General features: G+C 40.6%; 1 protein-coding gene across 1 annotated transcript; it reads left to right on the top strand.

Moving 5' to 3' along the window:
* Positions 1-8,154: 8,154 nt before the first annotated feature.
* On the top strand, positions 8,155-16,564 carry CCN3 (cellular communication network factor 3). The gene is made up of 5 exons (XM_036830840.1): positions 8,155-8,341; positions 8,433-8,658; positions 9,744-9,998; positions 11,376-11,590; positions 15,056-16,564. Exons 1-5 carry the CDS (start codon positions 8,258-8,260, stop codon positions 15,350-15,352), a joined length of 1,077 nt encoding a protein of 358 aa, XP_036686735.1. The 5' UTR covers positions 8,155-8,257; the 3' UTR covers positions 15,353-16,564.
* Positions 16,565-26,428: the final 9,864 nt, after the last annotated feature.

Below are 26,428 nucleotides of genomic sequence, written 5' to 3'. Positions count from 1 at the left end.
CCTCCATTCCTCAGAAGAAGTCAAATGCAGAAAAAGGAGTTATAGATTTACAATTAGTATAATAATTGCCAAGCTTTGGGAAAAATATGGGACCATATTTATGAGAATAAATGTTGATGGTATTCAATTAAGGAGGAAGAAGATATCATTTTAGATCAGGCTGAATTTATGGTTATGGTTGAACTTATCAGAGATTCTGAATTTAATGCTCTCACTTAGGTATCTGGGGGTGAGTAATGAATACCTAGACTCAGGGCTGGGCTGTACTAGACAAGGTGAAATTTCTTGTTACAAGAAAAAGGAAGAAATTCTAAGACAGAGAAAACAGGAATGCAGGAATGCACTTATTATATGTTACCACTCACCAACCTCTAACCAAGGAGTCACACCTCTTTCAGTAAGAAGCTAAATCATTAATTTAGGGAGTCATGATGGGCTTTTTTTTTTTTAATGAAAGAGACTAAACAGCAAATATCTGAACACAAGGCATGTAGTAAAGACACTTATTTTATGAAATTTCATTCCAATTATACAGTGTGTATATATATGTATATACACATGCATTTATTATATGAACATGCAAATATGTATATATTTATATAGACATATATACATATGTATATATATACTTACATTTATATGTATATGTGTATATATATGAACATGCATTTATACATATTTGTTATGATTTGTTTATGTTTAAAATTTCAGTATTTCTTACTGAGTGTCATGGTCAAAAATATTTGAGAGCCAATGTTCTAGTTGGTTAGAGATGACCTGGTACACACAGGCTAGCAGCAGCAAAAGGGATTCTTCTGAAAGCTCAGCTTCACACTGGAGAGTCCTAAAAGACAATGGAAAAGGAAAGAAGTTTCAATAGTGACATCTTGTTGTCCCTTTAACCTGGGGGAAAGATTACTTGAAGGAAGGAAATTTAGCAATTCATAATTAGTGACATGAGGAGGACAAAATGCCCAGGACTGGGTAACAAAAAAAAAAGTGAGTCCCAGTGTTGGCTGGAATGAGTGATCCCAATCAACAAAAAGGAAAGAGGTCTGCCAGTGGGGGAAGAAAGGAAGAGTACAAGGGAAGGGAAGAATATGAATGACCCTTCCTCACGTGACCAGCAAATTCAGCGGTAAAAGCTAGTGAAAGAGAACCAGGCAGGTAGAACCACTAAAAGCACTGCAGGTTTGGGTCACTCTCTAACAAATCACCCCAACCACTCAAGGTACTGACTTTCTGGAAATTGCCCAACATTTATCTCACTATCATACACTGCTAGCAGAAAAGCAAATGGATACACTCCCGGAAAGAAAATTGGAAATTTGTATGCAAAATCATAAATTACGCAAACCATTGCTTTGATAATTCTACTTCTAACAACCTCAAAGAAAAAAATCAAAGCTATTCACAGGATACAATAAGAAAAAAACAAAACCAGCCCTGATTACAGATAACTGTTGCTACCAACTAGGTTGTGAGTTTCCTCTGCTGTGAATTTCACAGAATATCAGCATCTGATGAGGACTCTCCATGACAAGACCACTTTATAATCATGTGTGATGGAAATAAAAATAAAGACACTGTGCAACCCCCAAAATAACCGAGCTTCTCCCTGACGCAGATAACATGAGCAGCTATCATTTCTTCTGCAAAAACAATTCAATTTGTGCCTTGTTCATCCCTCCTCTGCCATAAAGGTTATTAAGATAACCAATGATGGAATTACCTTCGCTTCCTTTCGGCACCCAATCCAAATATATCCCTGTTCATGCAATTTCTTGCTGATAGATAGATAGATGATAGATATGTAGATACATAGATAGATTTTTTTAAAACCCAATTTTTTAAGAACCCAATTTCTTTGAATTGTCCTCAAAATCATCTAATGCAAGCCCAAATCTTATAATAAGCCTCCCCTAATTTCTTTCTGAGATGCCCCGTGGTTCCCTTTACAGTGTGTTACATGTTAGTACCATTCAAGATGCAGAAAAGAGAGGTTAATTCACTGAAATGGATGCCTTGGGGTGTTAGGGTTTAATTCTCTCACAGAACCCTGTTGAAAAGGGCTGCAGGGCTTTGCATGTATCATCTTATTTAGCCTAACAACAATCCTAGAAAAGAAGAACAATTATTATCATTCCTGTTTTACAGACAGAGAAAGAAACTGAGGCACAGACTGGCCAGGTAGACTAAGATCTAAGGATCTGAACCCAGGTAGAGATGTTTCATCACAGAAGTTACTTGGCTTCCACCAAAATGCTATTACAAGTTACTTAGTTATCTAGGGTCAAAACCTGGTATCGTACTTATACGGTCACTAGCCTGACCTTCCACAGCCAGCCAGAGCTCCACTGAAGGCCAATCATCTCTTACCTCCAAATTCCTCTTTCCCTTCCCATTGCCACTCCACTAGTTCAAGTCCTCATTATCATCCTTGAACTACTGCAAAAATGTCATAACTGCAGTACTTACCTCTGGTCACCTCCTCCTATAATCAAGCATAAACTCTCAAAGAATAATGTTCCTAAATATTGGGTTGGCAAAAAAGTTCATTCGGGTTTCTCCGTAACATCTTACAAAAAAACCCAAACCAAATTTTTGGCCAACCCGTATATCCCTGTTCATACAATTTCTTGCTGATAGGTAGAGAAATGATAGATAGATAGACAGATAGATAGATAGATAGATAGATATTTAAAAAAATAAACTCTAGAATTTGACATTTATAGTCTTCTAAGAGTTGGCAACTGTGGTCCACTTTTCCAAACTTATTTTCCATGACCTCCCTCTGTTTCAGATAAATTAAACCACTCTTCATTTCCTGAACAAGCCCTGAATTTCCCCATCCTTATGCCTTTGTTCCACTGTTTCTGTTCAGCCTACATCTCCAGGTTTCAAAATCTTATCCATGCTTTATCCAACTTAATGTCATACAGTCTTCAAGGCAACATAGTTTAGTAAAAAGACAAACTGAACATGGAATTATAGATTTTCCAAACACTTTTTCTTTGGCCTCCATTACACCCATGTTCTCACAGCAAAGAAATGAATTTCATCATCCTTTATGCTCCTATGTTACTTTGCCTATGTTTATTTACAGGAATTACCACATTCTGCCTTATGCCTTAGCTATTTTTTTTTACTTCATTTTTCTACTAGGTTATAAAATCCTTGAAAAGGCAAAACATCTTATTCATCTTTGATTCATCCCATGAAGTATAAAATAATTATCAATTCATGAATTGGATATTATGAATATTCACGTTGTCAAATGCAACACTGTTCTGTGGTCCTGCCTCTCCTAAAAGTCTATGTTTTCTTGCTAAGATTTCAGAGATTCGGTAGGAGAGGCTGCATAAGTTTTTTAATACTCTGAGATAGCATTTGGGAATAGGGACTCACCCAAAAAAGAATCTAAATTTTTTTCCTTTCTCCAGGAACAATCATTTGAAGCTCTTCAGAGCTTTGCCTGTATTCAAGTGATACTACTTCCCTTCTCCTTCTTCACTTGGACACCAGCTTTTATGAGTTGGGTCCACCGTCACCCAATATGCAGCACTCCTGAGGCTTAGCTAACACGATGTCCTGCCCATATGTATGTGCCTTTGTTTCTGACACCAGTTCCTGGTCTAAAGGATTCTAGGCCATGAAGCAGAACTGGTTTCATTCTACCCAGCTATTACGGAAGTCACACAGAAAGAACTCCTGGTGGCCACTTTCTTCAGCTGGGCATAGGGAAGGGCAGGGCTAGTGCCAGGGGATTGAGAAAGTGGTATGTAAATTGGTAGACTTGATAGACTCCATGCCAGTTCAAAAAACTTTTAAAATAATTATTTAATTCCCCAAGAAGCTCACTTCCCTAGAAGGAAGTCATTTAGCAGTGGGAGAAATTAACTTACTTCTCAAATTTCTAGGTAAGTTATAGTTTGAATTTTTTACTTAAACTCCTACATTTTGGTTTTTTTTTTTTTAATAAGAAATGCACTAAAAAATAAATTTTAAAAATCTGGGCAATAGGAAGATGTTTCCAAAGAGGATAACATTAAATATTAAGTATATAATGTTCCCATCAGTGTTCCTTCTCTGCCCCTCATTGTTTCTCGAAAAGCAAGAAGTCAAGAGCTTTGTCAGAAAAGCAAGAGGGTTTGGTTGAAATTAGCCATATAACTGGACACCATGTAGGGCTGACCTGCCTAACGTATAATCGGAATTACCTTGTGTTCTACCAACTCTCCGGGGCCCCAGAAAAGGGACCTATGAAGGAAATTCAGAAAAGAGCAACAAAATTAAGGAGCTGAGAGGCTGATTTATGAGGCACATTATGAGACCTAAGTGTCATGTGGCTTGGCTGAACAATGGCTGAATGAAGACGCAGTGAATGTCTATGAGCTTACAGAGAATGTAATCACTGAGGAAAGGAGAGAGATGGAGTGTCCATAGTCACTGCTTTTTATTGGTTTCATTTTTAATATGGGATTCTGTGCTTTATATTTCTCTTTACTGCTACAGAAGCCACTGCCAATATATTTTAAATCTTTTATAATGATGAAAAAGATGAACCAACAACAATGGAAACCCTTGTAAAAGTTTACCTTTATAAAACGTAGGAAATTCTCTAAATGTATTCTCTAAAGGTAGGAGCATTGACTGATAAGTCATAAGAATATAAATCCATTAACAGTCCATCTGAGATAGAGAGGGAGAAATGAGTCTCTGGTACCACATCTAGGGTAAAGGAAAGGGAGGAGAGAAAGAAATGAAAGGGGAAAAGTGAATCCACCACAGTACTTGCACCTTCTAACCCAGTGGAGTCGCCATCTTGGTTGGTAGCCAAGACCAGTAACTCATGAAAAGTCTCTATTACGGGGTCCCCTAACTTCCCCAGAGACCTCAACTGACACATGGTTTATTTCAAATAGGAGATCACCAGCCTGTGTGTTATCCTTTAGACTCTGAGTGCGTGGAAAGACTAAGAGAAGGTGTATGTCAGGGGCAGATGGGTGATGGCTGATAGGACCAACTTAGCCTCTACTGTCGCAGAGGAAAAAGCAGCCTCCAGTTCTTTCTCACCTCATTGTATGCAAAGCGGTGACAAATGACAAAACTTCAAGTGAGGTTTGCAGTATCTTAAAAGGTCTAAAAACAACTGATCCATCCTTGAAATAGGTGTTGGGGGTATTATGGAGAATATGACCTGCTCCCTGTCCTCAAGGGCTCCCAGGCAGGAGAGGGAGACAGACACAGAAATAAGCTCATCATTATTCTTCAGTGAGTTAAGAGATAAAAGAGAAAAGCAAGGGATGCTGGCCCTTCAGAGAGAATGAAATCTATGCCAGCAGAGAGGATTCAAGAGACGGTGTCCTGGAGGTGGCAAAGCAGGACCTGACATGATTGTCATCAGATGTCTTCATTTTCAATTTCCAATTGTTTTAATGTGGAGGTCCTTATCCTTTATAGCAGATGACAGAGTGGACATTCCTTCTGGGGTGACAAGGTCATAATGTAAGAGGTTTGGAGAACTTAAGGATGACACTTCCCTTAAACATTAGAAGCTGGTCCGTGGTGGGACAGACTGAGAAGCCGACACACAGAGAAGCAATAAAGATAGATAGAGGGATGGAGTCCTCATGGCTCCGAGGCCCTGATCTCAGTTGCCTCCGAGCCCTAGCGGCACCATTCCCATGCCATTATTATGTGAAATACCACAGCCTCTGTCCAATAAAGTCGTCTTTCTGGAACTAGCTCCAGTTTGGTTTTTATCACTTTCAACAATCAAGAGACCTGAACGGCAGCACACGTTAGCAGTGACCTGACATCTTCCTTGTCTTAAAGTTACATTTCTCCTCTCATCCTCCCCTTCTCCAAGAAGAGTCAGTCCAACCTCCATGCTGCCAATTTCTCCTTGTTCTGTCAATTCATACATTGAAAACTTGGCCTATAGTCTTGCCTCTCTAACAGTTGTGCTCCTAGTTGTTCCATATCAAGGTTTCCCCAGGCCAGCTCCCATTTCCAAGTACACTGAAGTGCTGTCTACCAAGAGCTTTCACCAGAAAATCCATCTGTGTGGACTGAGGGTTGGGTCCAAGAATCTATATTTTTCATATACAATGGACTATTACTCAGCTTTAAAAAGAATGAAATAATGCCACTTGCAGCAACATAGATGGACCTAGAGATGATCATATTAAGTAAGTCAGACAGAGAAAGACAAATGTCATATGATATCACTTATATATGGAACTTAAAAAATGATACAAATGAACTTATTTACAAAACAGAAATAGATTCACAGACATAGAAAACAAACTTATGGTTACCAAAGAGGATAGCAGGGGGTGGGGAGATGGAGATAAACTAGAAGTTTGGGATTAACATATACACACTAGTATATATAAAATAGGTAAACAATAGGGACCTACTGTGTAGCACAGGGAACTATACTCAATATCTTGTAATAACCTATAATGGAAAATAATAACCCATATATGTAACTGAATCACTTTGCTGTACGCTTGAAACTAACACAACATTGTAAATTAACTATACTTCAATTTTTAAAAAACTCATTAAAAAAAGAATCTATATTTTTCAAAAGTACACCCTGGTTGATTCTGATGTACAGCCAGGTGGAAGCATCACTAGACCAGATGACCCAGGAAGCCCATCAATTTGAAGAGTATATTGAGTGTCCTCGACATGGCACAAATTAACTGTTCAATCTCTCACCAAGATTTACTGCTCAGTCTGCTTTTCCTCAAAGAAAGCAGAATTCATGTAGGCTCGGAATTATGTAACAGCAGTTTTAAGCTGCTCAGAGAACTATACTGAAGGGCTTGGAATGACTTCGTGCGGGGAAGCAGACATGGCAGGGGCAGACCTGGGCCCTTACATAAGCTGCCTTTGATTTCCTTCACACTGGAGCTGGATGACCTAGAGGAAATTTGTTTCCTTTCAAAGCCTAGAGTTCCATCACAAGCCTGCATAATTTTTCTGAAAAGTGTCTTTCCAACACGACTACCCCCAAAGGAGCTGGATATAGTTATCCCAGAGGCAGCAGCGAAGTTGAAGTACAGGAGAGACATTTTTTTTAAAACCATCAAGCAGTGTCAACTTTGGAGCAAACTGCTCTCCTCCTCATGAGAGATGACAAGTGTTTCACAGCAGTCATTTTTGAAAGTAGGTGCCAGGTGGCAGAGGGATTTGATTGGCTGGAGTGTCAGCTCAGTAAAGCAAGTACCTTCCCCAGTCCTTCCTTAATTCGCTGAGGTTTTGACAGGGGCTGAGCTGAAGGGGACTTATAAACTCTCACAGGCTCTTGTAGTCTGACATGTGCTGTTTCACAGGAGGCGTGACACCACTGGTGTTTCAAGGTTTTTCTCTACCAGGAAGAAAGTTTTTAGGTACCTCGGGCTCTTATATTTTTATTTCATTATGTTTTACTTGTATTTCTACTAAACCTGCAGAATCGGGGGTTTAAGAACCAGCGGAGCTTGCAATGGTTAAAGTCAAAAGAACTTTTTGCCTAAAGCATCATCCCCCATCCTCACTTGAAGACTTCTTCTACCTTCTGTTCCCCCCGCCCCGCCCCCAGCCACTCCTTTCTCCCTTCTGTTTCTCCTTTCCTCCCTCTCTCCCCTCCCCCTCTCTCAACACTCTCAAAGCGTGCCCTAAACGGTGACAAACTTGCATGTGCTTCCTTTATGACTAAACCCCTGGGCCTCTAGCCAACTCCTCACAGATGGTCCCAAATATCAGACACCCCTTTAGGGGAGCCCCACGTTTGCAACCCAGCTGGGAACGGCCAGGGTGGAGGAGAAGCGTGACGGGGAGTGGCGGTGTCTCAGTCCTGGGGGAAGGCGAAGCAGCTTCCAGGAGGAAACGGGCGTTTCCTTCCCACGCGCTCGGCGAAGCCCTGGGTCCTGGCCCTGGGCCTCCACCCAGCCCCTCCCGGCGCTCTGGGAAAAGCCAGTCGCTACACACAGGCACATGCAGGCCCCGGGGCCGCGCCCTAAGGAGAGCGGCACCCACGGCCAATTGCTATGGCAACTCCGGGGCTCGTTCCATTCCCCACCCCGCCGATCCCCCCGCCTCCTGCCTGAGCTGCAGCCAACCGGCTTGTGCGCGCCCCAGGAGCGCGCTATAAAACCTGCGCGGTGGCGCTGGGCAAGGGCGAGCCCGACCAGCAGCAGGGCGCGCAGAGCCAACCTCCGACCTGGAAAGCCCTGTGAAAGCGGCAGGAAAAAGCCTGAACATGCAGAGTGCGCAGAGCCTGCGTCTCGGTCCACCCGGTCAGTGCCTCTGCCTGGCTTTCCTGCTCCTCCATCTCCTGGGACAGGTGAGTGGCGCACTCGTCAGGTGCCTCTGGTTACTTTGCCTTCCAGGGTCCCTGCTAAGAAGTTTCTACTTCTGATCTCGCCCGCCCCCAGGTCCTTGCGACTCCGCGCTGCCCCTCCTCGTGCCCGGCTCCGTGCCCCAAGAAGCCGCCGACCTGCGCCCCCGGGGTGAGAGCCGTGCTGGACGACTGTTCCTGCTGCCTGGTGTGCGCCCGCCAGCGCGGCGAGAGCTGCTCCGTGATGCTGCCCTGCGAGGAAAGCCGCGGTCTCTTCTGCGACCGCAGAGCGGACCCCAGCGCCCAGACTGGCATCTGCATGGGTAACCCTGCCCCCTCCTCCGCTTGACCTCCTGTCCCTCAGCTAGCGGAGCTGCCCGCTCTTTCCTCTCCCCTTCCCCCGACTCCCGAGAGGGTGATGAGCAAATACTAACAGTGATGCCGTGGGTGATGTTTATGGAGCGCTGCGCGCCAGGGATGGGCTGGGGGCGCGTGGGGCTTTGCGGAGCGCCAGAAGCCAGGAGGGAAACCTGCCCGCGGAGGTGAGAAGCATTTGCCTCCCTAGAGAAGAATCTAGATAGACAGGGAGCAGAGCAGACTTAAGGGCCAGTGAAGTCATTTCCTTTGGAAGTTTCCAGGGGACGCTTGGGGGGTGATGGAAGCTTGGGCTTAACTCACAGTTCCCCCAGCTGTAGCCAGGCTGGTGTGTTTTCACACCTGTCATTGTCCTATTTGAGCCAAAGCAGCCACTACTCTCCTGGGCTGACTATGCAACAACCCCTGTCTGGGCCGTGAGTAAAATAAAAATGCAGGCGACCAGCCAATCCAGGATGGTGAAACGGAATCAACTGGGGATCAATTTCCCACACGGTGCACCGTTTAGTTGGAGACCTGTCCCTGCCTCCCCGGAGAAGAGGGCTTGGAATAGCCTTTTAGTTTCTTCTCTAAACTAGTCATGATTTATTGTGCTGGAATGCCAAGGGATCCTAATGCCCTTCCCAATTTGACCAGTTAACCTGTTTGGAGACTATGAAGAGCACTTTCTTCTTTTTAATTCTGAGCTTCTGGAGTAGGAGAATCGAAGGAGGTTCTGGCAAAATGACTTTATCATTGGGAACAACAGCTGAGGGCCCTGGGGAGTGTCACTTCACGGTTCTGCCCGTCTTTCCTCCTGCGTCAAATGAGTGGCGGGACTGGGTGTTCTTGAGCGTTTCTTCTTGCACCGGGAGGCCTCCGTGAGGACATCTCTCTGCTGGTGATGGGTCAGCAACCACATGGCCTCAACTAGAAAAAGAATGATTTGGGGCTTGGAACACGTGCTGTGGCTCTTATATAGCCTCTTCGATGCATTGTGTTCTTGATTTTCTCTCTCCCCTTCCCTCTCTGCCCTGCTTCCCCAACGTTCTAGCGATAGAAGGAGACAATTGTGTGTTCGATGGAGTCATCTACCAAAGTGGAGAGACCTTCCAGCCTAGCTGCAAATACCAGTGCGCCTGCCAAGATGGGCAGGTTGGTTGTGTGCCCCGCTGTGAAGAGGACCTGCTACTGCCCCAGCCTGACTGCCCAGCTCCGAGAAAAGTTAAAGTGCCTGGGGAGTGCTGTGAAAAGTGGATCTGTGACTCCAATGAGACGGGGACATTAGGGGACCTCCAAACCCTTCCAGGTAAGAAATTGAACATACCTGAAAATGATCACAGCACAGGAATAAGTGCAGGCAGGAAGCATGTATGCTCTTTGGGATCTGCAGTGAGAAACTGGCTTCAGTTTCTGGTCATTCAGCTCTGGAGTCCAGCTTGCCCACTGAGATCAGACACATCACGTGTTGGAATCCCAGACAAGTGATTGAAGTACACGCAGTCTCTTCTGAAGAAGAATCACATCCAGTGGTTCTGTTGAGCCGTAGGAATGATTTTTCTTATTACATGACTGCCATTTGTATTTTAGTCTATTCCACTTGACCCTTGTTAACTTTGCAAAGATGTGCTTTGACAACTTTATGCAAAACACATAATTGATAGAGCTTCTATACTTGTGGCAAGTGTCAACTCCATGGGAACACCATTTAAGCCATTTGCAAAGGGCCTGGTGATGGCTCTTTCTTTTCTGGACTCTGTCAACTACCTATGCACTCTTAAGACCAGCTTCCCTAAAGAATGCCATCCCTGGACAGGTGTCACAGAGAAATGCCACCTTTCCAGGTGCTGCAGGAAGGATCAAGTGACACTTCAGGATCTTTGCTTTGCTTTTCCTTTAGTTTTGGCTTATAAAGGAAATGATTTTTTTTTGAAAAGTAAACATTCAAGATCCAGTAGAGAATATTTTAGAAGCCATTAATCAGCCAGATTATTTATACTGGCAGTACACAGAACTTTACAGTTTTTCTGAAGTCAGAAATTCTCAGCCATGCTTACAGATAGGAAAACTGCCATGTAAGGGAGGAGATGTGCCCTAGGCCATGCATATTAAGTGTTGAGACAGAACCGTCTGTCATCAAAGTCCCAGTGACTATATCCTACAACCCAAATAACCAATTCTACCTCCCTAAGGCAGAGCATTACCTCCATCACTATTTTGAATTGGTTGGTTCTACTTACTCATCCAATTACAATTTTTTCATTATCCTTTCTCTGGACAAAATCACACATTGAAAACATTATGGTTTATGGAATGTTTTTTGATGCTATACTGTGCTATATTCTTAAAACTACTAAGCTTCTCAAAGACAGGTTCTCCTAAACTTCTTATGAACAAATCGGACAGTCATTCCACAAAGATTTCTTGAAGGCCAACCATGTGCCAGGCATTGTGCTACCTGTTAGGGGTTTATAAATACAGAGATCCAGATGCCAACCATGTACCAGGCATTGTGCTACCTGTTAGGGGTTTATAAATACAGAGATCCAGGTCTGCCCCCTGAGAACACCTGAGTTGCACAGGTACCGAATTGGATGAGACGCTCTTCCTAATGATGGTTGAAAGGACCACTTTGCCATCCCCACATTTTACTCAATAACACTGTCCTTATTTCAACATCCCATAGCCTACAGGACAGAAGCCACTCTAGGAGTTGCAGTCTCCGACTCAGGTATCAACTGCATTGAGCAGACCACAGAGTGGAGTGCGTGTTCCAAGAGTTGTGGCATGGGTTTTTCCACCCGGGTCACCAACAGGAATCCACATTGCGAGATGGTGAAGCAGACCCGGCTCTGTGCGGTGCGGCCCTGTGACCAAGAGCACAAGCAGCCGACAGATAAGGTATGAGCCTGGGAGGAGCCCCCACCACAGAGGAGGTGGCCTTGCCTCGCTGGGGCCTGTGTTTTATTTTTTGTTGTTGTTCTTGTTTTTCTTATAAGGCAAGGAATAGTGACTTTATTCAGAAAGCCGGCAGACCGAGAAGATGGCGGACTAGTGTCCCCAGAAACCATCTTAACGGGGTCTGGATGCCAGTTTATTTTATAGAACAGAGAGGGGGAGGAGGTGAGGAAATAAAGTAAAAAGGCCATTGATTTTGCAAAATATCTCCTGGCGTGGCCAGCATCAGGGAGGGGATATGTTAATTTCTTCTTTTCTGCAGGCATTCACAGGTGGGCAGGGTCAGATTGTCTCCCTGTGAGCTGAACAAAGGCACTTTAGTTTAACATTCAGACAGAGGGGCAGGGTTCCCTGAGGCAGGCCATTATGTATGATTTTAAAAACAAAAGCAACAAAAAGCAAAGCTTAAAGTAAAAGAAACAGATCCAACATGGAGTCAGATTTTGCTCTTCCCTGTTACAATTCCCCACTGTCTTGTCCATTCCACAGTCCTGTGGAAAAGGGGGCAATGACCATTCTAACTGCTTCTTGCTGTGTCTTGTCAGATGGATCTGAGAATGTCCACCATTGGTGCCAGTTGTTCCAAATGTTGAGATTTGTCTTCTTTTGTTCCTCTTTGGAAAGTGTTTACTTTACACCTGTAGACTTAAAAAACATTCACAACCTAAATGTTGAGAGTTATGTTTTCTTCGGGAGGGGGGCCTGGGCTTTAGAAAGTCACTGTGAAGCTGACTTCAAGGTCATATTGAAATATCCCCAGCGACTCACAGCAGATGAAGAGGGAGGGGCCAGACCACTACAGTAATGTCCCCAGTTGAGAAAAGTCTGGCAAATCTCATTTCATCCTGGAAAAAACTGGCTACTCAGTGGTCAAACATGATTTATTTTAGAGAGGTCATTTCTGAGCTCAGCTTTCTTCACCCTTTAGGTTCAGTCTGAAGGAAGCAACAGAGTAGGGACCACATCTGCCTTCCTCATCCCTCAGTCCCCCACATCCTACCTGGGATGTACTGTGTGCTTGATAAACAACCGTTGATGAATAAATGAATGGATGTCTGGGAATTATTTTCTGTATTTCAAAAAGCCTAGTATGACTAGTACATTTGCCAGCATAAGGCTATCTGTGCCAAATAAAATAGCACATTTCTTTCCTTTTTTGCTGGAATGATATCAACTCAGTGTGTTAATGCTGAGTACAAGGCATGCAGATCAGAAGCTCTGATTGGTTCCTGATGACATCACAAGCCTTGTTAACAGAGCCCTAGGTCAGATAAATGCAGTACCCAAATCGAGCTAGTATATGGACCCTTGTACAAACCTAAGCCAAAATAAAACAGTCCCTAACAATGAATGATTTACATATCTCTCCACTGAGGCAATATCATCTCATGCTTAAGGGTGCAACTCTGGAGCCAGACAGCCTGGCTTTAAATCTTGGCTTCCCACATGAACTAGCTGTGGGATCTTGGGTGATTTTCTTAACCTTTAAGCCTCAGTTCTTTCCCCTATATAACAGAGACATTAACAGTACCTACCTCAGAGTTGTCATGAGGATTAAATAGAATGCATTTGCAAAGTGCTGGGCATAGATTACTCTGTTAACATAAATATCATTACCTAATATTAACCATCATTTCTATTTATTGATAAAGTAAGAGTCTCTAGTGGTTGCATTGTTATATGGCTACTTAGCTGTATGACTTTTTGAGGTCCATTCTAACTTTATGCTTCTTCCACCAATTTAGAAAGAGCACCTAGAAACACCTTCTTCTCTGTTTCTGTCCTTCCCTCTGTCTCTCTCTCTCACACACACACACACACACACATACATATACACACACACACAGATATTGCAGACCTTGTACCTTTTTGTGGATATTGGCAAAAATATACACTAAACATTAAATATTAAAAAGGAAAAAACAAGAAGCCTTTAAATATTGTCAAGTACACAGTAACTTGCTTATTAAATAAGCCATTTCCATGTCATGAGTTTAAAATTTTGCTTTTTCTATTGTTTCTTTTTCCAAACTTCATATTTTTCTTGTCCCTTGCACCAAGTTTAATATTGGGAGATATTATATTTAAGACATTTATTTATAGTGTGTGTGTATATATATATATATATATATATATATATATATATTTCATTAAGGGGTCAGAAATTTGTTTGGAATCTAGGGAAATGCCAGCCTAATAATCGTTACTTCCTTATCACCAAAAGATTCTTAAATGTGAGATGGTGCTTCTCAAAGCACCAGTGATCCCCAGACCAGCATCATCATCTAAGAACTTGTTAGAAATGCAAATTATGGGGGCTCACATCAAACCTACTGAATTAGAAACTCTGGGTGTAAGGCCCAACAATGTGTGTTTTAACAAACCCTCTAGATGATTCTGATGTACTCTTACTTATTAAAGTGTGAGAGCTACCAATTTTAGAGAATTCCAAGTCTCATCACTCCACAAGCTGTGGATTACAACTAGGAAGGTGAAAAGCAGTGGAAAATTGTGACAAATTAGGTGAAGAAATCTAGGTGGGAAATTAACATATCATCAATGTCTTACTGAATTATCAATACTGGGGTTCCTCTTCAACTCTTACCAATGGAATGTTGAATAAATTCTCCACTTACCATGCCTTCATGGAAACTAACCTTAAATCCCACTGTCTTAGACTTTCCTGAGGTCACAGTGTAATAGAAGGAACGGGCTTTGTGTCAGACAAATTCAGGTTCTAGATGTTTTCTGATCACTTTGGCCTCTAAGACTATGTTTACTCATCTATAAAACTTGGGCAGTTGTTCTTTATGTGAATAACTGCTCCTTGTATGAGTGAATGTTCCTAATAAGGTTAAGTAAGTTAATATCTGAAAAATATTTGAAATATTAATAGGCCTGCAGTGATGCCATATTTATTCCATTTCTCTTTATAACACCTAAGAATGTATTGGGCTAATAACAACGCCAAAACCTACTTATGGTGGTTTGAAAAAAATAGGTTTCTTTATCATACATATGCTTTCATCTTCATGCTTATGCCACATGGTCAAAAGATGGTTATATACAATTAGGCATGATTTCCACATTCTAGATAGGAAGGCAAATGAATGCAGGAAGCGATTAAGAACTGTACCCATCTGAAGGGCAAAGGATTTCCCAGAATCCCCTGGTTTATGTATCACTGGCCAGAACTTGGCCACAAGGCCATTGCAAGCTCCCAGATATTCTGGGGAAGAATATACTTGTAGTGGACCACATTACTCAAACAAAATTAACATTCTGTTAGCAAAGAAGAAAGAGCAACAGATTTTGGTTAGGCAACTAGCAAGTTATCCCGTGTGCCTAGACCGATCCCTCGGAGGAACGATGGCCGTTTCATGCATCACTCCTTTTCTTCTTTCTTAGAAAGGGAAAAAGTGTCTCCGCACCACCAAGTCACTCAAAGCCATCCACCTGCAGTTTGAGAACTGCACGAGCCTATACACCTACAAGCCCAGGTTCTGCGGTGTCTGCAGCGATGGCCGATGCTGTACCCCACACAACACCAAAACCATCCAGGTGGAGTTCCAGTGCTCCCCAGGGCAGATCCTCAAGAAACCAGTGATGGTCATCGGGACCTGCACCTGTCACAACAACTGTCCTCATAACAATGCGTCTTTCCTCCAAGACTTAAAGCCAAACACCAGCAGAGGAGAAATGTAATGTGTCCCCTAGGAAGCCCACCTACAGAGGCAACCTGTAGCCACCCACTAGCAAATGACTATAAGAAAAATTACAAAGAATTATTATCCACATCTGCGTCCCATGTATTTTCTGTGGTCATATGAGGTCAGTTATGTCTGTCTTTTTTTCATGAAAGATATGATTAACTGTAAACTTGGAATCAAGGTAAGCTCAGGACACTGCTTAGGGATGACATTCTTTTGTGCTGTTTACTACACATGAAAATTTCTGTAAATTTCAGTAATCAGATATATGGCTTACTGTGTACACTGTATCACATTACACTCATTTTGTTATACACTAGTGAAATTTCAAGAAAAGGTCACAGTAATGAATGACACGGTGAAATCCAAGGTCATACTGAGGGTGTCATCATACAAATATTTCACCATAGATTGAGATTTGACCTAAGGGTTCTCTGTGGAGCACTCTTTTTGAGTAGCTCAACTCTGAACTTCAAATTCCAAGATCCGAGGAAACATATAGCTCTTCAACTCGAAATCTAGAGATTATTAATTTTCTGTGTACATAGAAAACAAGCTGTAGCTACAGTAATGGAACGCTTATTCATTAAGTGCACTGGTGTCATAAATTGGCTCCATTTCAGACAAGTTGACTCCTTTCCAAAAGAAAGAAGCTAAACAGAAAACTCTCCCTTATACATAGATGACCAGCCTCTACCAGCCCTCAGACACTTGTATGTGTCTGGAGGCTGCTGGGGATCACTAGTTTTTTAATTCAGAAGAAGCAGAACATATCAGCAGGGCTCCTCTCACCTTACTGATGAATAAACTGAGGCCCAAAGCACCTGATTACAACCTTTGATGACTTTCAAGTGTGCTGGTAGTGCAATTTTGAAAAAGAAGAACAAAATTGACAAGACTGCAGTGGCAAGATACCACAAACTCTATGGGAGTTTAGAATTATTGTACAGATCCCCAAACTTAGCCTTGAGCCTTAGTTATGCAAGCTCATGAACAAGATATATGTGTCTACATACATGTATCTAACTTGTCAGGCTATAAGATAGGTTGCAAACTTAAAATGTATACATTCTTCTAATGTCACCTTATGTGTTCAGCTTTTCTCCTTTGAAGTATTTATATAAATATAAATTATACATTTTTAAAAATATTCCTTTTACTTTCTCTATTTGTCAGACATTACTAAATAAACACGATCTTATCAGTGTGTGACTCTGCTGTTATTTTTGTGCTTCTGAGTTGTTTATTGAAAATATAAATTAAAATTTACAAATTAAATATTGAAAGCAAAGTGGTCATCTTTAGTTGAGCTTACAACTTCTTATCAGAAGGAAAACAAAAGACAGCTCTTAATTTGGTGATCTCTATTGCCAAGGCCTCAGATATTCTCCACACTTTCTACTCAATCCAATATCTGGATCCCTGATGTTTTTTTCTGGACAACCTGCAAGAGACCTCCATATGTTAAAAATTGCATCTTTATTCCTGTCCTGCCCCTAGGTTCTTCAGAACCATTTCTTTTTTTTTAGATTCTATGCACATGTGTTAGCATACGGTATTTGTTTTACTCTTTCTGACTTATTTCACTCTGTATGACAGACTCTAAGTTCATCCACCTCACTACAAATAACTCAATTTTGTTTCCTTTTATGGCTGAGTAATATTCCATTGTATATATGTGCCACATCTTCTTTATCCATTCATCTGTCGATGGACACTTAGGTTGCTTCCATGTCCTGGCTATTGTAAATAGAGCTGCAATGAACATTGTGGTACATGCCTCTTTTTGAATTATGGTTTTCTCAGGGTATATGCCCAGTAGTGGGATTGCTGGGTCATATGGTAGTTCTATTTTTAGTTTTTTAAGGAACCTCCATACTGTTCTCCATAGTGGCTGTATCAATTTACATTCCCACCAAGAGTGCAAGAGGATTCCCTTTTCTCCACACCCTCTCCAGCATTTATTGTCTGTAGATTTTTTTGATGATGGCCATTCTGACTGGTGTGAGGTGATACCTCATTGTAGTTTTCATTTGCATTTCTCTAATGATTAGTGATGTTGAGCATCCTTTCATGTGTTTGTTGGCAATCTGTATATCTTCTTTGGAGAAATGTCTGTTTAGGTCTTCTGCCCATTTTTGGATTGAGTTGTCTGTTTTTTTGATATTGAGCTGCATGAGCTGCTTGTAAATTTTTGAGATTAATCCTTTGTCAGTTGCTTTGTTTGCAAATATTTTCTCCCATTCTGAGGGTTGTCTTTTCGTTTTGTTTATGGTTTCCTTTGCTGTGCAAAAGCTTTTAAGTTTCATTAGGTCCCATTTGTTTATTTTTGTTTTTATTTCCATTTCTCTAGGAGGTGGGTCAAAAAGGACCTTGCTGTGATTTATGTCGTAGAATGTTCTGCCTATGTTTTCCTCTAAGAATTTTATAGTGTCTGGACTTACATTTAGGTCTTTAATCCATTTGGAGTTTATTTTTGTGTATGGTGTTAGGGAGTGTTCTAATTTCATTCTTTTACATGTAGCTGTCCAGTTTTCCCAGCACCACTTATTGAAGAGGCTGTCTTTTCCCCATTGTATATTCTTGCCTCCTTTAGCAAAGATAAGGTGACCATATGTGCGTGGGTTTATCTCTGGGCTTTCTATCCTGTTCCATTGATCTGTATTTCTGTTTTTGTGCCAGTACCATACTGTCTTGATTACTGTAGCTTTGTAGTATAGTCTGAAGTTTGAAAGGGAGTACATTGAACCTGTAGATTGCTTTGGGTAGTATAGTCATTTTCACAATGTTGATTCTTCCAATCCAAGAGCATGGTATATCTCTCCATCTGTTTGTATCATCTTTAATTTCTTTTATCAGTATCTTATAGTTTTCTGCATACAGGTCTTTTGTCTCCTTAGGTAGGTTTATTCCTAGGTATTTTATTCTTTTTGTTGCAATGGTAAATGGGAGTGTTTCCTTAATTTCTCTTTCAGATTTTTCATCATTAGTTATTTTACAATTATTCTTTAACAATCCCATTACTCTGAGCATCTTGAGGCCAGTACCTTAGTCTTCTTTGTATCTGCCCCAGTACCTGGAACACAATAGGACCTCACTGTAAACCTATTGAATGAATGGATGGACGGATGGATAAGTGAATGAATCAATGAGTTATGCATTGACAAAAGATAAAATGTTCTTCAAAATAGATGTTAGGCTTTTAAACTATCTTTTTCAGTATCACTATCACTATGATTTTCTTTATCTCTCACTTAGAGATCTCCCCACTCTGTAACATCTGCAAAAACACACACATGCATTCCTGAAATTATAATTTCAGCCAGTTGAAAAAATGTGATCTGATCTACGAATATTTGTTAAATCCAGAACGTTCTAGTAATACAGCAAGGAAAGCTATACCTACCGAGCAGAGTTTAGGGCTGCAGACAGTGCAGGCTTGGGAGTTATCCAAACCTGGGTTGCATATGGGACCTATTCTTTCCCAGCTGTGGGATATTGAAAAATTTGGATACACCCTCTGAGCCTCAGTTTCCACACCTGTAAGGTGAAACCATAATATTGAGAGAGTAGTCAATCACCCTAGTTTGTCCTGGACTGAGATGGTCCCTGAGACTCAGGACTTTCAGTTGTAAAATCAGGACAGTCCCAGGCAAACTGGGATGAGCTGGACACCCTAAGTATCAACTACATATTGTAACATTATACGTGTTCATAAGCACTTGACCATGCCAGGAACCTAGTAGGCCGGCAAATGACAGCTGTTAATATGATAAGTATCCAGTAAAGACAAGCACTGCCCCTTAGTCTTTGCATGTCATATTCAGAGGCAGACATTACTGACCTCATTTTTACAGGAAAAGACAAAGTGACTAAAAGAAGTTAATGACCTATTAAGGACACAGTAAATGAAGGAGCTGGGATTCAAACTCAGAGTCTGCCTGAGCTCAGAGCCAAAGTTCTTTCTTTTCTACAGCGCCACAGCCACTGAGGCCAAGTATATTTTCAGCAACCAAAACAATTCCAACAATTTTCATTTTTGTGCTGTTTTCCCAAACTATAAATGTTCTCTTTTAGAAACTGCATTGCAAAGTAGTGAGATTGTTGAGATCATTCTGTGAATGTGAAATTTTGAAAGCACTTAATTGCTGTTTAGTGATAAGGCACGCTTCACTGAAAATTATTGGAGGATTTTTCTTTTCTTTTACCACACAAGGATTCAATTCAACAATGCCGCAAGGACATCTTTAAGCAAGGAAATAAACTTGTCACATGCCTATCTGTGCTTGATGAGATTATCAGTAAAGCTTTTGCTGGAGATTTCTGGGCAGTATTAGACTTCTCTCCCAGGGTCTTCCTTGTAGGTACACGTTGTCATGCTTCTGAACGGGTTTCAGTCCAAAATGCTCAACATCACAAGTCAAATCATCAAAACAGTATGTCCTTTTGGCCCTGTGCTTTCGAGCTTAGTTTGAAGATTCATTTTTGTTGGAAGTATATTCATCTTAACCACACCGCATGGTTCTTGCAGGCAGTGCTATGCTGTCTTGACCACAGAGGGTTCACCAAATTCAATTACCACTCCAATAACACTGCTGGCACTTGCTGAACTCTGAATAATGAAGAATTCTCTGCAGCCAACCTGCTGAGGACTGTGAATTACTGCTACATTAAGCCAGCTGTTCCGGGGATAATCAGAAGGTGCAAAGTGTAAGGATGGCAATGTTGTACAATTCTTCCTAAAGGATATGTGTCTTTCTCTTTAGGACAAGAAAATGAAGGTCTGAATTTCAACCCAGGAAGCTCTACAAAAGAATATGCAGTTCCATGCAAATGGCAGAGTTTCACAGAATGAACAGCCAACCGGTACTGTTGGGCTGGAAGGTGCTTGGAAATAAATGTTTTATAATCCAAGAAGAGGATGTTGCTTGGACTTATATTTTATTAGCAAAATCAGAGAAGCAAGATCTGTTTGTAGCATAGATTCAGAAGTCTGGAAGAGGTTATAAAGTTCTTAGCTTGGGTTAAATAAAGATCAATATGCTCCACGCTGACCCAAATTTGTCCTGCTAAAGCAAGGCCACCCACAAGATCCTTGGAAGACCTTGCCAGAGAAGATCCCAGTACATGCAAGTTCTAGTTCCTCTGCAAGTTCAGCAGTGAGAATCTTCCCCAATACTACAGAGCATCTCAGTACCCAGGAAAAAGGATAAAAATGACAAGGGTCCTGTTGAGTGTGCCCTGTCTTCTCTCCAAACTGCATATCCTCATTCAAAAATATACTTCAAGGTCACCTTCTCTAAGAAGTCTTCTCAATTGCACCCTTAAGCCCCTAACAGAACTGGCCACTCCCTCCTTTGTGCCTAAATGCTCCTTGTAGTAATTCTATCATAAATGCTAAAATACCCTACATCTGTTATTTGTTTTCATGTTTTTCTCCCATTAGACTCTATGCTCCATGAGGGCAGGGACGTTGTTTGGTTTTCTTGCCACTGCTTCACACCGTGCTTCTCAAACTTTTCCATCACCTTACTCTAAACAGCAGAGCATAATAAACAACTATAACAGAAATCTAGCGTTCCAAGCCAAAGTTTCTATGGCATGCCACATTTTTCTCTTAAAAATTCAGGTAAATCTTGACTTCTTTTCAATCCATCCATGTTTGTTTAAATATAAAAATAACATTTAAAATTTCTGATTGGCTAGCTTATTCAACTTTTCCCACCTAAATCTTTAAGTAAAATTGATGCTCCAGAATGGTGTTTACACTGAAGCCTCTCATATTTCCTTGCATATTTCACATAGTCAGATTAGCAGTAATAAGTACAATTCCAAATTCTATCTCATTTTAGGAGCCATCAATCGTAAGAGGTACTATTAATTTATACATCAAAAAGAAATAAAAAATTCTTCCAGTTGACCTAGGACACACCATCAATTATAAGTACAAAAGTCCCACTTTCAGAAGTACAAAAATGTTATTAAATGTTTCTTTTAGAATATTTAACATTTAAGAAGAAGATAAAGAAGGAGAAGATGGTGGAGAAGAGAAAGAACTAACATTTATCAAGCTTATTAGGTACCAGGTAACATGCAAAGTGTTTTACAGAGTTTACCTCATTCACTTCAGTCCATATAAAAAACCTATGTGGTTGGTACTATTATATCTCAAAATTACAGATGAGGAAAACGATGCTGTAGGAAGACAAACAGCTTGCACAGGATCATAAATCTATTATGTAGTAAAGCCTGGATCCAAATCCTCACATTCTGCATCTAGAATTTGTGCATTTAATCCCTCTGCCTTACTCTCTGTATCCTGGGTTATGTGTACTTACGTTGGAGAAGCAAGTAGTTGATCCTCAAGAAAGTCAAATGGTTGAATAAGCTGCTACTAAACCCTGAAGGATTTGTGCTATGGACACTGGTGATCACCTAAGGAATTTCTCTAACAGGAGGCGTTGCGAGTACATGCAGTTCCTTGCCAAGAAAAGTCATTGGCTTTGGGTAACAACTCTGAGACCAAGAGCTGTTAGGAACATGGTCCTGAGCTTCTCACCAGTCACTGAGATTAAGGCAAGTGTTGCTTCTTTTGTGCATTCATTAATTAAGGAATTCAACAAATATGTACTGATCACCTACCATATTCCAAGGCATGTGCAGTCACTGGGAACAAAACAATGAACAAGACAAATACAGTCCTTACCCTCATGAAGCTTAGAGTCTGGTGGGTTGTTTGAGTTTTTCCTTAGACCTCGATTCCTCAGACTAAACTATTTACCCTTTTTAGCCTTTCCTCTTCTGCTCACTATTTTAACTATTCTCATGGGAGGGGGCTCCCTAGCTCAGCCCCACTTTTGGGGACCCCCTAAATCCCAAAGAAGATCCAGAGAAAATAAGCTCCCTATACCTGAGTCAGAAACAGTTCAGACCTCTGTTCTTATGTAAGCCAGCTCCTCATCTGGAACCACCTTAGATGTCAATATCTCATCTGAAGATGAGCTACTTACAGAGGTCCCTTTGCAGTGACCATGAAAAAGAGGAGTGCCTACTAAACATATACCTGGAAGATTTCAGAAGTACATAGAGAGATAGGGGTTTCAGAGGTCTCCCCATGAGTCCTCATTCACTAAGAGAATGATTTAGCCCCCAAGCCTATGTTCATTGGTTTACTCAAAGGGATCATGGGGTGCTCTTTTTCTCTTGGGCAGAATGGCTCAAGTTCTATTGTGTCCATACCCTTCTTGTTGATATATTATGTACCTGGAATGTCCTCCTCCCATTAGCTTCACCTTTTGAAATCTTGTCTATCATTCAAGATACCACTACAAGATGCTATCTACTAAGCTTTATCCAATCCCCACCATGCCTCTTCAACCAAGACAAAAATATAGTAGCAGAACATATTGGAAAACACTGAACTTGGAGTCAGAAAACCAAGCATGTCCTCATTGCTTGGCTTCTGGACTTCTACGCCCACAAAACGAGGATGTTGAATTCAGCAGCTCCTGTGGTCCCATCCATCTTGATACTTACGGAGTATGTACTATGTGCCATGCACTCATAAATTTCATCTTTATAACCTTATTTTTCCTCACAACAACCCTAAAAGATGAGCGATGTTACCCTATTTTACAGACGAGACTGGTAAGGATTCAAACTCAGGGGCACCTGGCTGTAGAGACCAGACTCCTTGTAGCATCATTTACCATCATTTCCCAAGAGCTTCAGTGCCCTTCCACCTCCTTTTCTCTTTTATTATAATGAGCATTCTAAAGGTTGAACTCATTGCAATAGAAGCAATTATTTTTTTCTGGATTGGAAAATAACCACCATAGCCTTTAGATTTATTCTGGTCTCTCTAGGCACTGTGGTGATGAAATAAGCAATGAAGATATTAATTAAAACTGTATCTATACATCCCCCAACCTGGTAGAGAGATTAAAAAAAAAATCAAACAGGACACCAGCTATTAAAACTATATCCTACCAATCAAAGAATTTGACTTTTTTATGGGACCACTTGATTTGTCGGGTTGAAATAAGATACCAAGGTGTATCTATAAATGCAAAGCTTTGTAGACAGATTCATTGAATTGGTCAGAACATTTTTTGAAATGGGTCGTTTCATTTAAACAATCTGTTTATGACCCAAGTTACTAACTAGTTAATGACCATTCAATGTATAGAGCCTACTAACATTTAAAAAAATTAACTTATATTAGTTATCCAAGAAAAATGTATTAATTAATTAATACTTTTATTTGATCAAAGCTTGAGATTGTCTGAGGCCTGACCACACACCTTTTGTCCTATTAGGTTGGTCATACAGATAAATTCTTACAATATTGAACACAGATTCTTAAACAAAAGTGTTGAACTTCATACCACACTGGAATGGTTAATGCAGTATAGATTGTTCAACCTTGGAACAAAAGTAAAGTTCAAGTATTATTTTCTATGACCTTCCTTAAAGATACAAAGCCATGCCTTTTAGTGGGCATATTTTTCTCCCAACACTTTGTATTGATGTACACATCCCTTCAATCCTATATAACTTAAATGTGGATTTACAAGACCCTCGAATCTCATAAATTGCCCCAAATTTTTTTCTGCCACTGATTTTTCTACTACTCTTTTAGTTCTGTGTCTTTCTCGTCTTTGATGAATAGCTTTGTAAATGTCCAGAGAAGGCACCTTGTTGTTTTCTGAGGGGAGAAATGGCATTGTTTGACTCCGGTGTTCCCTGAACTCTACAGTCTCTGAAAAAACAGTTAACAGCCAAGACCCCTCATCCCCACCCTGGTTAGCTAGGTGTATGTAACATTTTTTATATGGTCATTAAGCCCAGAGCAAATGTCCTTTTATTGGTTATCTAGACCTTTCATAGGTATTTGGTCAAATTTTAAATTACTCAGGATTTGTGACTTCTACATAATAAAAGCCTATTTACATGTTCTTGGCTATTTCAGATTCCCTGTCTAGTTACATGATTCAGTTTTAAAGGGTAGTTGAAACATCACAGCTCAGGAGGAATCACCTGAAGCAGTATTAAAGGTGTTACTTTGTTTCCAAGATTTCAGTTTGCCTTCTTCTTGACTCTCTCTCTCCAACTTGTCAATTTCTTGCTTTCTTTTCTTCAAAGAATTTTGGAAAGTGCAGGCACTCCCCAATCCATTGGTCCACTAGGATGACACTGAGTTGTAACATTTGCTCCATGTGCCCACTGATGCCCTCTTTTCTAGGTTAAACAGTTGAACTGCCCTTATCAAGTTTAGTAGGTGGAAAGCAAACACAGGAGAAATCCCTATATGAGCACAACTAAGAAAGATCCTTTATCCATCAACCTGAAATTATCACAGCCATTATTACAGGTCATAGTTAATACCTTATGGGCTGTGTTCAACTCTCTTCACTCCTTTACAAAGTGTTAAACAATAATTTCTCACAAAATGGGTACTCAGTAAATGCCATATAAAAATAAAAGGATAAAATGATGAAAGAATGGAAGGATCATTAGATGGAGGGATATTAGATGGTTAGATAAAGGTATTAATTGATGAGTAGATAAACAAATGAGAACTGGCACTTTATGACTATCATTCCCTGACCCTTTAAGTAAAAGTTTTACCTTTGCAAAATTTATGCTAAAAGCCTGGAAAGGTCCATGAATTATCCTCTCAGGAATTTGTCCAGAGTTCACACCTGTCCACAGCAATTGCTCCACGCTCTTTTTCCCTTGTTCTCAGCAACCCTCCTATTAATTCTATGCCTCAGTCTGCATTGTTTCTATTGATTCTTGTTCCTAGCCTTAACCTGGCCCAATTTATGATGTACGTTCTCCAGCCATACTCTCTCTAAACTTTCCCCTTTCATCTTTGTGAGCCTGGCCAGCTAGGTTGGCCCTCTATCTCCCAAGCTGTCCATCAAAAGTATAGGAATTGTATAGTTAGACTTAAAATTCAACTGTTAGACTTAAAACCAGCACAATTTTAATTGACGCTGTTTATTTTCTTTGTCCTTGCCTGAATAACAAATCACTCTAATACCATTGTACATTATAGGTCTTTCTTTGTCACCAGACCCCCAGTTTCGTGCAAGAGTAAGCCCACAGTGGCTTAAGGAGTGTAGTACTCTCTTCAACTCTAGGGGGGAAAATGTGTGTAAAAGTAGTAGGTAAATTCCAAATGCCCATTTGAAATAAGTTACTAATAGGGGTCATTAGCTGTCTACACTTTAAGACCTTTGAATATAAATTCAAATTTGTCCTCATCCAGATGCTTGACATTTGAAAAAGCCTATTTGGCATACTAGTTCCAACTCTCTGGATGATTAATGCAGCAATGAGCAGGAAAAGTCAATGTTTGTCACCGTGTAGACACTTTTCTATAAAGCTTCAGTGTGCTGTAAACTGAGGAGGAAATAGTATAGCCAACTTTTTAAAACTTTGACCATATGCAAAAATGATGAAGCAATATGAGTCATTTAGCTAAAAGAATAAATGACCACTGGCAGATAAGACTGTTATCTTGGGTTTGGATATGTTTCTGTGTTTTGCAGAAGATGATATCAGATATTTTTTACTGAAGTATAGTTGATTTACAATGTTATGTTAGTTTCTGGTGTACAGCAGAGTGAGTCAGATATATAGATACAGATATAGATTCTTTTTCATTATAGGTTATTACAAGCTATTGAATATAGTTCCCTGTGCTACACAGTAGGACACTGTTGTTTTTCTATTTTATGTATAGTAGTGTGTATCTGTTAACCCCAACTCCTAATTTATCCTTCCCCCCCACCTTCCCCTTTGGTAACCATAAGTTTATTTTCTATGTCTGTGAGTCTGTTTCTGTTTTGTAAATAAGTTCATTTTTATCATTTTTTAAGATTCTGCATATAAGTGATATGTGATATTTGTCTTTGTTTGAATTACTTCACTTAGTATGATAATCTCTAAGTCCATCCATGTTGTTGCAAATGGCATTATTTCATTCTTTTTTATGGCTAATTCCATTATAGATATATACCACATCTTCTTTATCCATTCATCTGTCGATGGACACTTAGCT

This window comes from Balaenoptera musculus, chromosome 17, assembly GCF_009873245.2.
Source record: "Balaenoptera musculus isolate JJ_BM4_2016_0621 chromosome 17, mBalMus1.pri.v3, whole genome shotgun sequence".
NCBI lineage: Eukaryota > Metazoa > Chordata > Mammalia > Artiodactyla > Balaenopteridae > Balaenoptera > Balaenoptera musculus.
Note: the sequence above shows the minus strand (reverse complement) of the source record. Positions and strands in the feature narration are given on the sequence as shown.